The following is a 16,785-nucleotide window of genomic DNA, read 5'->3' as shown; positions in this document are numbered from 1 at the left end:
GTAGCTCTAAATTGCTATAAGCATCAACTGCCAACCAGATTAAAATTATCAAGGAATAAGGTTAATTTGAAAGCAAAACTTGAGAAAACATGAATTTTTACGGCAGTGTGAGAAATTTTTCATTAGATCTTTTAGTTTTTCTTTAAGATTTTCAGTAAAAGTAAATTATTATTGCTTTTCTTGTCTAGTCTAAATATTTCAAAATAATTAGACCCATTGTATCATTCTAGTTTGGAATATAAATTTTTCTTTCTGCAACTAAACAGCCTAACACAAGAGACACATTTACTAATTGTGTGTAGTTTCTTGATGTTTGACAAGATTTTCAGGAATTATTTTTAGACCCCCAAAACCAGGAAGTTATTAGCTGGTTAAAGAAGATTCATTACTTAGTGCTGTTTGTTTCTTCTAGCACTGATATTTGATCACAGAAATCCTTTATGACATCAGCACTCAAGCTTTCATAGAATCGAAATTGGTGATCCCTTTAAGATAGCAAGTTTGGTCATTCATTGTTCTGAAAAAATATTTTTCTCACAGATTCGATTTATAAGAAAAGATTGTAATAAAATCTTCATAACTTCATAATGTCAGCACCGTGTATTGCGTGCAAGAACAAAATGTTTTATTTTGTATAAATGTAAAGAATTATCTCTTTCACAGCTTTTCAATATTTTTTAAACAAATATTCTTTTTCGTTAAAAAAAACACTTTTGAGTATTTATTTATAGAGCAGATGAACCAGTTCTACTTGATAAGTTTTGTTTCTTTGTAAACCTTCGTGTAACAAACTAATTTATCAAAGTTTATAAAATGTCACAAAGTGTAATTTACTCATTCATCTATCCAAAACTTGGAAAATAACACAGCCAAATGGCTTTTATTAACTGCTAAATAGGGAGTAGGATTTTTTTTCTCATTTTTTATAAAAAAAAAAAAGCATTCATGAATTAGCAGTCATAACTATAATTGTTTAATATAACAATCTAATGGGTTTAGACAGAGAAGAGCACAAACAGCACTGGCTTTCTTTAACAATCAGCCAGTCATAATCAATTCAGAGGAATTAGCAATTGGATTGTCATAATATGGGGGAAGTAGACATTTTAAAGAAAATACCTGGAGGAGTGGAAGGTTACACGAAGAATTTAGTCCCAACTCAATGCTTCACATGATTAAGGGTTTAGTTTTATACTTAGGAGTTCAGTATCGAAAATAAAATTTCCTTTTTCACCATTTTTCTGGACTTTATGAAATACAGGCCCAATGTAGGCATAGTTTTATTTTTCTTCTCTCTCTTTCTCCATATGTTGAGCCAGTTTTAAATATATTGCAATAGGAAAAAAAGTCTTGTCTGTGTCTTGGAAAAGTTCTTTCAATCACTATTATAGTAGTAATGTTGGATGTGGGGGGAGATTTGCAGGCACAAAATTGAGGCTCTAAGCAATGGACTAGTTTCAGATATAAATCAAGTTTGTTTTGGTTGTTATTTTTTAAATTCAAGATGGTATTCCTCTTTGGTGTACGCCAGCTTGTTTAGTCTTTCAACAACACAAACTAACATTTTCTTTCTAATTGACCATTTCAATAGAATCTGTTGAGAATGGACAGCAAATATTGTGGTGCATATTAACAGGGATATGCAGCAGATGACCTTGAAACTTAGCTTGATCATTATGGATGATTAATATGGAATAATGAGACCAAAGGAACAAATGAAATCTGTTGAGAGGATCATTAGTGACCATCACTACTGCTAGTGGTCTCTAATGTTGAACAATCCAAATGAGTTGCCATCTTGAGTAGAAACTTTCATATCTGTAATATTCAAAAAGTCAAACAGTTTAGTTAACAATGATAACTATTTAATGTTTAAAATCAATTTTTAAATATAAATTCGAACCCTTTCAGTTTAATTTGAAAATAACTTTGCTGTTGCTAAGCTGCTGTTTGGAACAAATTAAGAAATTTTGGAGGATTTCAATCTTGATACAAGGAGGTTACATGATAGAGTCGGGGACACTCAGTTTAGTATTGAAAGAGTTAAACATATTAGCATAAAAGCTGTTGGTCATAATTCAATTTAAGAACTTTGTCTCAAGTTATGTTCCACATAGAGTTCTCTCCCTAAATCCTACCAAATTCTTGATTATTTTTAAAAGTGAATTTTATTCAAAATACTATCACGAAAGCTTTAAAAATATACACTCCAGTATAACCAAAAGATTTTTCTTTTTACTGATTATTGATGTGCTGTAAAGGGTTTAAAAAATTTTTTTTATATTTTTACATTTCCTCCTAGAGAACTGCTATCTCTTTAATCAAATATAATTATAATGAGGGTGGAGAGTAATTTAAGTTAGTTGCTGAAACTTACCTATAGTCTCTATGAACCAATCCCATTCTCATGCCTTTAATGTGGTTCGTATGCCACTGCGACAAGTGGGCTTTTTTTGAGCAGCATTGACTGGTTCATTCATTTCGGGCAGAAGTTTCAAACCAGGAATGTCAAATATGGAAGCCACTGTGGAAATAAAACAAGTGTGAAATACTACTGCAACTTTTAACTAATAATGGTTTCAAACATAGACACAAAGCAATTTTGAGGGAGGAATCAATCAATCATATATACCTTATTACTTTATTTTAATTGACTTATGAAGGATGAGAGGCAAAATTAACTTTGGAAAGCTTTGAAGTCAAACACATAAAATGCTTTTCAGTGTTTGCTCTTTTACTTGTTTCAGTCATTTGACTGTGGCCATGCTGGAGCACCGCCTTTAGTCGAGCAAATCGACCCCAGGACTTATTCTATGGGCCTCTTTTGCCAAACTGCTAAGTTGCGGGAACCTAAACACACCAACATCGGTTGTCAAGCGATGTTGGGGGGACAAACACAAACATACACACACACATATATATACGATGGGCTTCTTTCAGTTTCCGTCTACCAAATCCACTCACAAAGCTTTGGTCGTCCCAAGGCTATGGTACAAGACACTTGCCCCGCAGTGGGACTGAACCTGGATCCATGTGGTTCGTAAGCAAGCTACTTACCACACAGCCACTCCTACACCTGTTTGTTCATTTTTAACATTAATTTTTCCATACTTTCATGTGTTGGATGCTCCAACACAAAATCCTGCCATTTGTTGCATTCCTTTGTCACTTCCTGCAATCAGCCTTCATCACTTCTACCTATGTTTTCCTTGGTCTTCTTATTTCTTTACTGCCCACAAGGGACTAAACATAGAGGGGACAAACAAGGGATTAAGTCGATTACATCGACCCCAGTGCGTAACTGGTACTTAATTTATTGACCCCAAAAGGATGAAAGGCAAAGTTGACCTCGGCGGAATTTGAACTCACATTGGACAGATGAAATCCCGCTAAGCATTTCGTCCACCATGCTAACATTTCTGCCAGCTTGCCGGCGCCTTTTCTCTTTTACTTGTTTCAGTCATTTCACTGCGGCCATGCTGGAGCACCGCCTTTAGTCGAGCAAATTGATCCCAGGACATATTCTTTCTTAGCCTAGTACTTATTCTATCAGTCTCTTTTGCTGAACCGCTAGCGTTATGGGGATGTAAACACACCAGCATCGGTTGTCAAGTGATGTTGGGGGGACAAACAGACACACAAACGTACACATACATATATATATACGACGGGCTTCTTTCAGTTTCCGTCTACCAAATTCACTCACAAGGATTTGGTTTGCCCAAGATGCCACGCAGTGGGAATGAACCCGGAACCATGTGGTTGGTAAGCAAGCTACTTACCACACAGCCATTCCTGCGCCTATAATATTAATTATAAGAATAATAGTTTCAAATTTTGGCACAAAGCCAGCAATTTTAGGGGGAGGGAGTAAGTCAATTACATTGACCCCAGTTTTCAACTAGTACTCTCTTTTATCAGTCCCATAGAGATGAAAGGCAAACATAATGAGCCAGAAGAAATGCCAATAAATAGTTTGTCCAATGCCTTAACAGTTCTGCCAATTTGTTGCCTTAGTAATAATAATTGCTTCAAATTTTAGTGCAAAACCAACAATTTTGAGGTGGGGGAAGTTGATTTCAATGACCCCAGTACTAGACTGGTACTTTATCTTTATTGAGCTGGAAAGGAGGAAACACAAAGTTTACCTTGGCAGTATTATTTGTACATTAAAATTGTTAAGAACTGAAAGAAATGCCGCTAAGCATTTTGTTTGACACATTGGCTAATTCTGCCAGCTCAACTGACAATAATAATATTAGTTTCAAATTTTGGCCCATGGCCAGCAGGGGTTCTGGAATGGGGGTAAATCAATTACATTGATCCCAGCATACAACTGGTACTTATCTCATTGACACAAAAAGAATGAAAGTCAACCTTAGCGGAATTGGAACTCAATATTAATAATAATAATATTAATTTCAAATTTTGGCATAAAACTAGCGATTTTGGGAAGGGGTTAAATTGATCCCATCGACCCCAGTACTCCTTATTTTATCGACTCCAAGAGGATGAACGGCAAAGTTAACCATGGCAGAAATGCCACTAAACATTTTACCCAGCATGCTAATGGTTCTGCCAGCTTGCAGCCTTAGCATAATATTATCATCCTTCCAATGATTTCAACAAAAGAGATAATACTTTACCATCTGGTAATTGATGAATCTTTGGTGGGAGATCCCAAAAATATTCGTGTTTCATTGCGTTGGAGGCGCTTATTCGTTTGGAAGGTTCCATCTGGAAAAGAAATAAACTGGTGAAAATATTTCAATATAGTCTAAGTTATTGTTAATACAACAAAATAAACTACTGCTTCTAAAACTTATCCTATGTTTTTAATAGCTTCAGTTACTTTTGGGTGGTGGCCATACTGGGGCACCACCTTCAAGAGTTTCAGTCAATCATGTCAACCCGGTACTTAATTTCAGTTTGATACTTCGACACCTATTCATCAAATTACTAGGTTATGTTTTATATATGTATATATATATATATATAAATATATATACACACACATATATATATATAAAGGGGCACAACTCTCCACATTTAGACAGACAGGTTGCTGCAGGGATTTCATTGATACATTCCACTAAGTATGTGAGTGAGACATGGTCTTCTAACCTGTCTAGGTGAGCAGCAATTCTAAATAAGAACCACCTCCAACCTAGGTCCACATAGAAAATGGGCATAAAAGAAATGATCTTATTACCTACACCTTTGTTAAGGCTGAGGTATTGTTTTCAGTTGTGTTTGTTTGTTTATCCGTGGACAAGATATCTCAAGAACCGCTGGATGGATTCGGATGAAACTTTCAGGGATGTTTGACCTCATGACTGGCATTGGTCAACCAGCAGGTATAGTAGAAGACCAAGGTGCTGTGCAATGGGGATCAAATTTATAACCATGTGACAGCAAAGCAGACTGCATAATCTCAAAGGATTATAAAGTTTGCTCTGCTATTTTATTTGGGATAACATCATTAGATTTTGAAATATGTTTCAAACATTAAAATATAAAATAAAAAAATAATGATTTTACTTGTAGAAGGCTTGTTGACAATTCAGCTGCATTTGGTATACAACCAAGTTTGGAGATACAAGGAGTAAGTGGCTGGGGGCTGTACATATTGAATTTAGCTGTTGAAGACAAAAAGAAAATGAAGTCAAAAATTTAAGAAGGAAACTATATCAAACAAAATGAATATATGATTTATAAAGTAACAACAGGCATAACATATACGAAGGTGAAAAAATACAAGAGAAGAAATGAGAATAGTATAGATTGGATGTCTGTTTTATATGATACAGGTGAACATAGGAGGGCTAAAAGATCCTTACACAGATTTAGAACCATGTTGAATATTGTATTGGGAAGAGAAGGATAAAGGCAAATAGCTATTGTCAGATGGAAAATGTTTAGGGAATTAAATATATAAATGCTTTCAAGTCCTAATTGGGTAGTAAGATGGCACACATCAACTATTGTTTAACAGTAATAGAGACAGAGCAAAACTATCATCAGAATGAACTATAAACAATATGGAAAATATTGCATTCTTCATTTTTCTAATTTATGAGATGAAAAATATTAACAAGTTATTAATGCTTTAGCATTTAAACCGGTCATATCCAGCCAATATATTCTACTTGTTTTATGTTCAAACTGGCCTGATCAAGCCTCTCACACCAACCCTACAACGTCATTCTAAAAATAAATTCTCACATCATCAAAATATTGAAGTCTCAAGATAAGTTCATAATGTGAATAAATAAGCATTACATTTGAGAGAGTAATATGAACACTAAAGGGTTAAAAAGTAGTCATCAACAAAATCAAAAGTAACATCCAAAATTTTGGTAATTAATAATCAACATACTTATATCATAATTAGGTAAACTCGTTACTGATTCCCAGGATTCCTCATTTGGGGTACCTAAGAGCTGAAATTAAAAGAAATGAAATTTCCTATATTCCCTAAAAACACATAAGATGTGAAATTAGAATTAGATAAATGTGTTATAGTTTATAAAGACACACAAAATTCATGCTGATAATACAAAGCAATGAAACAAACAAAAACACTAAAGAACAAGCTGTACCCAGAGTAGCAGACTGTGACTCAGTTGTTGTAAACCTCAAACACCAAATAATTGTTGTTCTTGCTCTGACAGACAACACTAATCCATTAATGCGAATTGTCACTATTATTATTAATAGTGATAGTGTATTAAGGCAGTAAGCTGGCAAAAGTGTCAGCACACCAGGCAAAAATGCCTGGCGACATTTCATCTGTCTTTACATTCCGAGTTCAAATTCTGCCAAGGTCATCCTTTTGGGGTCAATAGAATAAGTACCACTTGAGTACTGGAGTTTGATCTAATCAACTTCTTCACCCTCCTGAAATTGCTAGCCTTGTGCCAAAATTTGAAACCATTATTATTATTAATAATAATTTCCCAATGAAACTTCCACAAACAGTAAAAGTGACCATTGTCTGTTATTTATCTCTTCATGCTGATGCAATGCATAACTTCATGGTCATTCAACCTGTGAAAGACAGCAACCTATCAACGTTTTAAGTATCCCCATTAATATGATTAGAGGGATACACTGTTGACCCTGACCTACAAATAGGTATTCTTTTATGTTTCAGTCATTTGACTGCGGCCATGCTGGAGCACCACCTTTACTTGAACAAATCGACCCGAGAACTTATTTTTTGTAAGCCTAATACTTATTTTATCTGACTCTTTTGCTGAACCGCTAAGTTACAGGGACGTACAGACGCCACCATCGGTTGTCAAGCGATGGTGGGGGACAAACACATATATATGTACAACGGGCTTCTTTCAGTTTCCGTCTACCAAATCCACTCACAAGGCTTTGGTTGATCTGAAGCTATAGTAGAAGACACTTGCCCAAGGTGCCACGCAGTGGGACTGAACCGGGAACTATGTGACTGGTAAGCAAGCTACTTACCACACAGCCACTCATGCATGGTTGGTATGCCGTTGATCATAAGTTTACTCTACCAGGACTGAGTTTTGGCTATAGTTAATTTATGATAAAAACCTATTCTTGTACAGAATCAAAACATTTGCTCTGTGGTGTGTTTAGGAGTTATGCTTTTTAAAGTGAGATTGAAATGAAGAGAAAATGAGTCAAATTGGTTTCTTAGTTTTATTAATTACAGTAGAGTTGTCTACCATGGATTAGTTCCCCTATTATAGTATCTTACCAGTTCGGGTGGAGATTGGAAAAAAAGTTTTGGTATAACTGAGGCCAGTTACTCTGTTTCCATTGGTGTATGAGTGGCTGGGATCACATTTCCCATGAATACGATTACAGATTATTGCAGGGTTACTCATTTACAGTTGAGTGAACAGCAACAACATGAAATGAAGTGTTTTGCTCAAGAACACAATGCACCACTCAGTCTGGGAATTGAAACCGCAATCTTGTGATCCTGAGTGCAACACACTAACCACTAGACTACATGCCCTCACACTTAGAGGATTTGGGAGGTCAGAATTTCAAATAAAGTTTTACGAATTTATTTCGACCAAATAGTTGAAATTTTAGAACAATGAACTTAAACTAGAATTCATGTAGTCAATCAGTGATCTGGTTTAGTCGTTAGGATATAAGGACAGAATTTCCTGCAGTATTTGTTTCAGCTCTCTGCCACTCTGAAATCAAATGTCACCCATATCAACTTAGTGTTAAGTCTTCTCTCTCAGTCTGGAAGAGATCAGCTTTGTTCAAACCTGGAAAGCAGGAGTGCCACCAGATTTGTTTTGATGGTACCCTACAACTCCAACATGATTTAAGGGCCTACCACACCACACCACTGTTTGATATTTGAAGCAAAGAGTTGTTTCTGAATTTGACATATGTCAGCTAACTTTCAGAAAAGAAGTACTGTTCAATACTTGATTGGTATTTTACTTTATGTAATCCACAAGTTATCGGCATCATCATTTAACATCTGTTGTCCATGCTGGCAGGGGTAAGAAAAACAGGGTTTCACACATATTTTGAACTCAATATATAAACTGAATGCTACAAAGTACTTAAATGGGCCTGATGTTTACTGCTGCTTCCTATATGAACAAAGAAAACCGATGCAATGCAATGTCTTACTCTAAAGATCTTATCCAATTGGTCGTATGTATCTTTCATCCCTGGAAATGTGGCAACACCAGATATCATCTCTGTAAATATACAACCGACTCCCCTGAAAAGACAGAAGTATTCAATCTCAGTGATCTTGAAGCAGAGAATGCTGTGGTTCCAAATTCGTTTATTTTGATAAAATGGAAAAAAAAAAAGCAAGTAACAAAAAGTTAAACAAGTTACATGTTTCTGACATTCAAGCTCCATAGTGTTTACCATTTCATGTTCCAATCACTCTCATTATTGATGAGCAACATAAATTAATAAATGTAATGGAAAGCATCTAATATCATTATTATTAGCTAATCCACATATGGTTGCTTAAATTGAGTTAAGATATAGATTAAATGTGATATGTGCAATAACAACATTGCAGTTAACCAAAGAAATGATGGTAAAATAAAGTGATATTTTCTAATATATGCTATGGTTATTGATGGCTTTAACCTTATACTTACCACATGTCCAAGGATGTGGAATATTCTGTTGATCCAAGCAGTACATCCGGCGGCCGATACCAAAGAGTGACAACCTCATGGGAATATGTTCGACTAGGAACAGACTTGGCCCGGGCTAAACCTAAGAGTAAGACAAAACAAAAGAACCAATATATTTTCTTTCTTTGTACTGTTCTATACTCCAAGGGAGTTTTTTAAAAAGTCACAGGCATAAACTGAAAGAATGTGATGAAAATAATGTGTTAAGTTGATAAAGATCTGAAACTAAATATAATAGGAACAAGAGCATCTCAACGATTAGCCAGAAATAATTTTTTAAATGAGAATATTTGAAATAAACTAGACTGCTCTCACAAACAACAATACTAAAAATAAACCCAACTGCTCTCAAAAACTAAGTTAAAAAATCGGAAAAATAATCCAGAATCCTTGTCTGGTATCTGATCAATCCCAACGGTAGTCATGGAATGTGAAGGTAACTGTAGAAAATTTGGTAACAATAATAGTTTATCCTTATCTAATACAAGCCAAAGTTAACAAATTCACCATTCAAAATAGTATCAAAGGCGGAGGTAATAGTAGTAAGTTGTACTCAGGAATTTTTAAATGAATAGCATGAGACCTTTTGGTTTTCTCTTCTCTTAAATTCCGGCCTTCCTTTAGTACTCCTGTTGTTTTAGATCGATGTATAGATTATGTATGTATAATATGTAATATATATATTATAAAAATATGTTAGCATTATTTAATTAAGTTTGATTTCTTTATCCATCAGTTTCTACTAAGATAGAGACGCGAGTAAAATTAATAATAGAGAAACCAAAATAAAACTTTGGAAACAGCCTAAAGGGAGATAATTGAGAAAGACTTGAAAGTCAACACAAGATCGTAATCATGTAAAGTAAACATAACAAATAACCCAGAATCCTTGTCCGGAACTGGATCGATCCCAACAAACAAACAAACAAACACGACTGAAAACAATACCTCAGCCTTAACAAAGGTGTAGGTAATAAGATCATTTCTTTTATGCCCATTTTCTATGTGGACCTAGGTTGGAGGTGGTTCTTATTCAGAATTACTGCTCACCTAGACAGGTTAGAAGACCACGTCTCACTCACATACTTAGATATAGTCTTTATGGTTAAACGCCCATCCTAACACCAACAACTTTACATAGTGTATGGGGTGAGTTTTATCATGGTGTCAACACTAGAGACATTGTCAGGACCTTAGCAACACTAAATGATCCTCTCAACTTCCAGCATTGTCTCTGTTCAATCTACCAATCATAAATTCTGTTTTTCAGTTTATTGGTATTTGTTATGTAATAACTTAATGTGAGCCAACCTCTTGACTAGAACCAGGGTCAAATTGAAAATAACTTGGGTCAAATTCTAATAAGAAATTTACAAATTCAGAAATGCCATTAACTTGAAAAGCAACAGTTAGTGTTAACATATTTAAAGCAGGGTCCATAAAAAAAAAAAAAAAATTACAGAGAGGGAGAAAATAGTATTAGTCAATGATTGATATCATTTTTATATTCTCAGCAAATACAAGATACAATTCCTTGGAGCCGGTTCCTCTTGTACCTCCATCACTTGGGTACCATAATTCACTCATCTTCTCACTTCTAGTCACCCTTGTTCCATTCACCTCTAACCCTCACCCTGCACTAACCACAATCCCAGTCCTTCCTCCCCAGAACACTGACCCACTGGAATCTTTTCCCTGCTCATGTCTTTCCTTTAAACAGTGACTTGCAATAATCTAAATGAAACATCAAGCTCACCTGTCTCATGGGGTCTACCCCTTCCTCACTTTCAGCAAATGCAAAAAACAAAACAAAAAACAAACATATTTAAGTTTCAAAATGATTTCCTCACCCAAAGACTCTCACCAAACATACCAAAGTACAATGATGAAAGAAACACTAAGTACAAGAGTGTACATTGTTTGAGGTAGGAAAAGAGATTTGTTTGGAAATAAAAATTATTTTGGTCAAGTCTCTTAATTAGCACCCAAGCCATATTGTAACGTTTAAACAAGATGGGCTGAAATTTAATACAAATAAAGAAATTATAGTTCAGTTCTCTCATTTGTCAAAATGTCTCATATGTATTGTCTCCCCATGATAATATATTATTTTTAAACACAGTCCATCCATAATAGATGTTATCTCTGGAAGACTACCACAGCAAATCTGCTTTTCAACAATGTATTTAAGAAGGGTATTTAAGATGGCTATTTTAATTTGATACTGCTTCTGTCACATATATCTTTCACTTGTCTCAGTCATTGAACTGTGACCATGCTGGGGCACCATCTTGAAGATTTTTTAGTCAAACAAATCAACCCTAGTACTTTTTTTTTTTTCAAGCCGCGTACTAATTCTATTGGTCTCGTTTGATGAACTGCTAAGATACAACGACATAAACAATCCAACACCAGTTACCAAGCAGTAGGGTAGAACACACACACACACACACACACACAGATAATGGACTTTTATTCAGTTGGGTGGCTATTTGCAATACCAGTGTATGTTTTGCACTGCTTTCCTATATAGTATATGAAACAAATCTCATCTAATCGTGTTGTTAGTTGTGGTTGACAGTTGAATAACAACAAGGAATGGACAAAGAAGAAAATAATGGAAATATGAGGTCAGTCGAAGACTGGGAAAGATGGAGGAAGGAAGCTGCAGCATAATTATGTAACATTTAGCAATAACTGACATCAGTATAACATTTACCTCAAAATCATACAACTAAATAGATAGAATATCAAAATTATTTTCAACTCGAATACTTACCAAAATCTGCAAGCTTAAGTTCCCCTTCATCACTAATCAAGAGATTCTGAGGCTTTAAGTCTCTAAAATTAAAACAAGTGGGAATTATTAATGAAGAAGCTTTTGGTTTACAATTGATTAGTCAAACACTAAATGTAAGTCTTCAAAGTTACTGATACAATTCAATTTATCCATAATGCAAGGCAACTCAGAAGTTCTTTTAGTCAGGACATATTTCATCTCAGTTATGTTCGTATGAATAAACGAGTGTATCTGAAGCACGTTTACTTCATGACACCACCATAATCGTTCGTGCATTTCTACTGCATCTTAGGTTTTTTTTCCTGTTTTTCGGAAAATACTTCCTCTCATCCCCACCCCTATTTTCTCGCAATTTTTTTTTTTGCCAAAAACCCAGCTTTTTTGGATACGGAGATGGAAATTTGCCAAAAATCGGAATTTTGAAATTTTTTGGCCCCTTTATTCCTCCCCCCTCCAATTTCTTCATTTTTCACTTTTTCCCCTAACCCTAAAACCCTAAAGCTAAAACCAGTACAAACGCACAAACAATGTCATAAATAACAGTGTCAAACGAAATATACACTGCCGATAGTTGTTGACAAACAACAGCAGTAATTTTATTCACCTGAATACACGTCATTGATTGGATGAAATTACCAAAATACAACAACTTTAACACGAAATAACTTCGTAAATAGAAATTTTTCTCAACAACGCTAAGAATAAAAGATGTTTTATATGACACATTCTACCAGCGTCCAAAGTTTGAAAGTGTTTAGTTACAAAAACTTAATTTCTTGATCTGCCGATGAAAGTGAAAAGATCTCCAACCATTCTGAGAGTTTAGCGGGTGCTTTTTACGTATCACTGGAATGGGAGCCCCTCAGGCAGCACTAGCATTGGCCACACTCAAATGGTGCTTTTTACGTGCCATGTAAAAAGCACACTAACACTGTGTGTGTGTGTGTGTGTGTGTGTGTGTGTGTGTGTAAGGCTAACAAAAATGTATCACCATACCTGTGTAAAATCTGCCTCTTGTGACAATATGCCAATCCTCTTAACAACTGGAATGCAAATAACTGAAAAAATAATTATTTACATTGAAATACAATCTTAAGATATAAAAAAAAATAATAATGTATGTAAGCTTGCTGCAAAAGAAAATGAATCTTAATTACCTGTGTCTCTATAAACGCTGTGACAGCTAATTTATACTGTTACCATAACAAAAATTCTGTTTTTCTCTACGTGTTATCTATACCTCCACCTAACAAACATACCTCATGATATACAGTTTTTTCTTTTGGAATTTCACCACCACACATTACACATGGTGCTTCCACACGCTTAATCAACCTGCTAAAAAACACTGATCAAATGTCCCTCAAATCACACTGCCTTAAAAAAGGAAAAGACACAGATATTGATATGCCAAAGAAAAAAAAAAAGAGAGATGGTCAAGGCTGGAATATCTTTAACATGTCTGTCTAAACAAGGTTCACCTGGCTCTAAACAACAGCAACAATATACTAGCCAATGAAGGAGTCATTACATGTTTGATCAACATGCTAGAAATAGCAGCAAAATTCCTCTCATCTCATCTTATCAAGAAGTGAAGGACACATTGGATAATATTGTCCTGGATACTGTCCAACAATAAGCATGACATAAAAATGGTCATAGCTAGACACCATAGTCATAGATCTGAGTGATCAAAACAACATACAAAGAAATAAAACACTGCTCTGAAAATCTGCTAAACACAAACCTAGAGTTCTCTAAGTGAAATCTGTTTCACTCGCCAGATGTTTTCAGTTAGAGAAGAAGTGGAAGAGCTTTAAAATCAACGCATTATACAGAGCTCTTCTAAACCTCAAGAACTGTGGAAATAATGTACAGGGTATGTTTGGTGTAGTGGGATCACAGACAAGGTGGAGGAAGATTATGTATGCTGCAGGTCCATTGCAATAATTATATTAACAGCATCGATTACATAAATTCTTTCAAGTACTCAGAAGGCTCTTTAGAAGAAGCTGATATTTCTGTTACCTAAGGGACTTAATTAGCAACGGAAGAGGGTGTTCTGAAAGCATAGCAACCAGAGTAAGATGGATGAAAAATGTTTTGGAAACTATCACTTCTATTGACAATAAAGGAACTGTTTTCCAAAATGCAGAGCACATTATATAGTATGGTATGGTGTGGTGTGTGTTGTGCAGTGTTGCACAGGAGCTAAATATGGGCATTGAATGTGTGAAGGTAGGAAAGAAATTAAGCAAGTCTGTTCCAGCAGATATATGATGTTAATGTGTATGAATAACACGGCCAGGTGAGCTGAGAGAAAAACAAGGTATAAAAGGAGCCAGGTGTATACAGGAGAGAAGATTGCATAGATATAGAACAGGTCATATATGTGGGGATGACAGATGGGTAAAGAAGTGCCAAACAATCCAAATGGGAAGAGGAAAACCAAGAAAGATATGGTAAAAGATGGTGAAAGCTGATCTATGACAAGTAATGAGATACTAGGCTGGTGAAGATGTTGCCAATCCATGCAGGGATAGAATGAAACAGACATGATGATATGTCATTAAAGGAGTCATTGATCAGATATCTATATGCTGGTGTATTCAATTAGGATTAACTAATAGCTCAATTTGTAGAGGTTAGCATTGCAACATATGGATTTCTATTGGACACCTGTTAATTTTGTCTAAAGATCACCTTGGAGAATCAAATTTAGTCATTCCAGCATGATTACTGGAGGATTTTAACTATTAACTATAAAACAAATAGTACTCTTAGATCAAAAGAAGAAACACAATAAATGATATATAAGGAAATAAATACATTTAAACTGCTATAAAAAAAATATTTGTTTCCTGTATTTTACATTATTTCTGAATTGTTGAGCATCTTTAGAGACTTGGTGGCATACATTCATTATCAAGTTAATATCCATTTTTCCTTCTTGCAGGGAAGGACAGAGTTTATGAGATAGATTATCTTATGGCTGGATGCCCATCCTATTACTAATCCTTATCTGTTTCCAAGCAAGGTAACTTTTACCCATGGCTCCACGTTTTCACAGAATATCAAAAATGACCAACAGTGTTTGTATGACAGTGACACTTATTTACGACTATCGCAAAAAGTCAAGACAAGGGTACACACAAACACACACACATAATGTGCTTCTTTCAGTTTCCATCTACCAGATCTACTCACATGGCTTTGGTTGGTCCAAGGAGCCACACAGTAGGACTGAACCTGAAACCATGTGGTTGGAAAGCAAACTTCTCACCTACACAACTATGCCTGTACCTATACCACATTACATTTGATTTGATACATAAAATTGTGTCTGATAAGAAGAAAGTGTCTTGTCTTGTCTTTTAAATAACTTTAATAATGGTGATTTGAATGTGTAGAAGTTTAACCATTATCTTAGAAAACTAAAGAGTCCATATGTTTAGGAATTTCTGTTTCACAAGACTGTAGATAACAAAATATATTCAACGATATCATGTTTAATCTGATATTTTCTTCAGAAAGAAATTTCATGGGAAACCTTTGTTTGGAATAGATTTCTGACCAAAATATAATTACAGGAGTATAACTGAAACTTGTTAAATTCATACCTCATTTTACTGGCGACATTATCCTGAACAAAGAAAAACAATGTAATGTAGTGGTGACCTTGTTTGTTTTGCAGGATACAAGGCAACCTCACTAATGCTGACACTAATAATGATAATGTATCCAAATATATTCTGTAAATTGGTTGGTGTAAAGAAGGGCATCCTACCATAGAAACCATGATAAGAATTTTAAAAAAGCACAAATGAGACAACCTGTTATGAGGGTAGTAATCCTAAATAATGAACAGACTTGGACTACAGCAACCCATTAAACTCATACCAGCATGGAAAGCAAACATGATAGTGATGGTGATGAGGATATAACAATATCTTATTTTTAAAAGCAAATACGTCATGGAAGAACCATTTAATAACACACAAAACTGTTAAATTAATTTGAAATCTAACTTTATTTCATAGTTCTATATTGAACTGTGTCAGTGACTTGGTCACAGTTGTGTGCTATTAAATGGCTCTTTTCTGATGTAGTTGCTTCAGTTTCAACACAGTCTCAGATCAAGACATTTAAAAAATCCAAAATTTTGAAAAGAAACCTTCTACTGATATTTTCACTGTTATTCACATTAATGTTAAGGAAGTCAACAAACTATCAACAGTTTGGAAAACTAAGGTTTTAGAAGAAGTATTTCTATGACTGACTAGTATATCTTGCACCAAATATCCTGTGAAATAGGAGATGTCTTAAATTGATCACCAGACTACTCAGCATTAAGCACCACAATTTCCAATGGAAACAGAAAACCAGTTTAATGCAATCTTAGAAAATAAGTTAATAGGTGAAACTTTAGAATTGTAACTAAAATCTGAAATAATGAGGTCAAAATTATGTGATCAGATCTAATGGAAGATAAACACTATGAATTCTCTATTGACTAGAATTACAGAGGATGGTAGTGGAACTGAGATACTGTGTCTGATGAAGGAAACTAATAGAAATGCATTGATTTTGTTTTTAAATAAAATCTGACTGGATCAGCATAATTGCTATCCCCGCCAACTCTCAGATATTTAGTGAAACCTTACATATTTACTAGAAGCTTGAGAAGCTTCTTGTGAAATTTCTTCCTTTAAAGGTCATTGCTAAATGGATAACAAAACTTATTTGTATACTTATAGTTTATAGTTCATTAAAATAAAATAAAAAAGAATTAGATATAGGTTAAAAAGA

General features: G+C 34.7%; 1 protein-coding gene across 3 annotated transcripts in view; it reads right to left on the bottom strand.

Moving 5' to 3' along the window:
* Positions 1-577: 577 nt before the first annotated feature.
* LOC106877593 (cyclin-dependent kinase 14) overlaps positions 578-16,785 on the bottom strand; it is a 172,568-nt gene continuing 156,360 nt past the window's right edge. For all 3 annotated transcript variants that reach the window (XM_014926538.3, XM_052973464.2, XM_052973465.2), the window contains exons 10-18: positions 12,973-13,034; positions 11,956-12,017; positions 9,138-9,258; positions 8,647-8,740; positions 6,380-6,443; positions 5,542-5,639; positions 4,647-4,737; positions 2,378-2,524; positions 578-1,818 (exon numbers count right to left, since the gene is read on the bottom strand). In XM_014926538.3, coding sequence (XP_014782024.2) covers positions 2,406-2,524; positions 4,647-4,737; positions 5,542-5,639; positions 6,380-6,443; positions 8,647-8,740; positions 9,138-9,258; positions 11,956-12,017; positions 12,973-13,034 — 711 coding nt within the window. In that variant the 3' untranslated portion in view covers positions 578-1,818; positions 2,378-2,405. The remainder of the gene's footprint in view (positions 1,819-2,377; positions 2,525-4,646; positions 4,738-5,541; positions 5,640-6,379; positions 6,444-8,646; positions 8,741-9,137; positions 9,259-11,955; positions 12,018-12,972; positions 13,035-16,785) is intronic.

Source organism: Octopus bimaculoides, chromosome 1, assembly GCF_046866305.1.
Source record: "Octopus bimaculoides isolate indiv1 chromosome 1, ASM4686630v1, whole genome shotgun sequence".
In the NCBI taxonomy this organism is placed as follows: Eukaryota; Metazoa; Mollusca; class Cephalopoda; order Octopoda; family Octopodidae; genus Octopus; species Octopus bimaculoides.
Note: the sequence above shows the minus strand (reverse complement) of the source record. Positions and strands in the feature narration are given on the sequence as shown.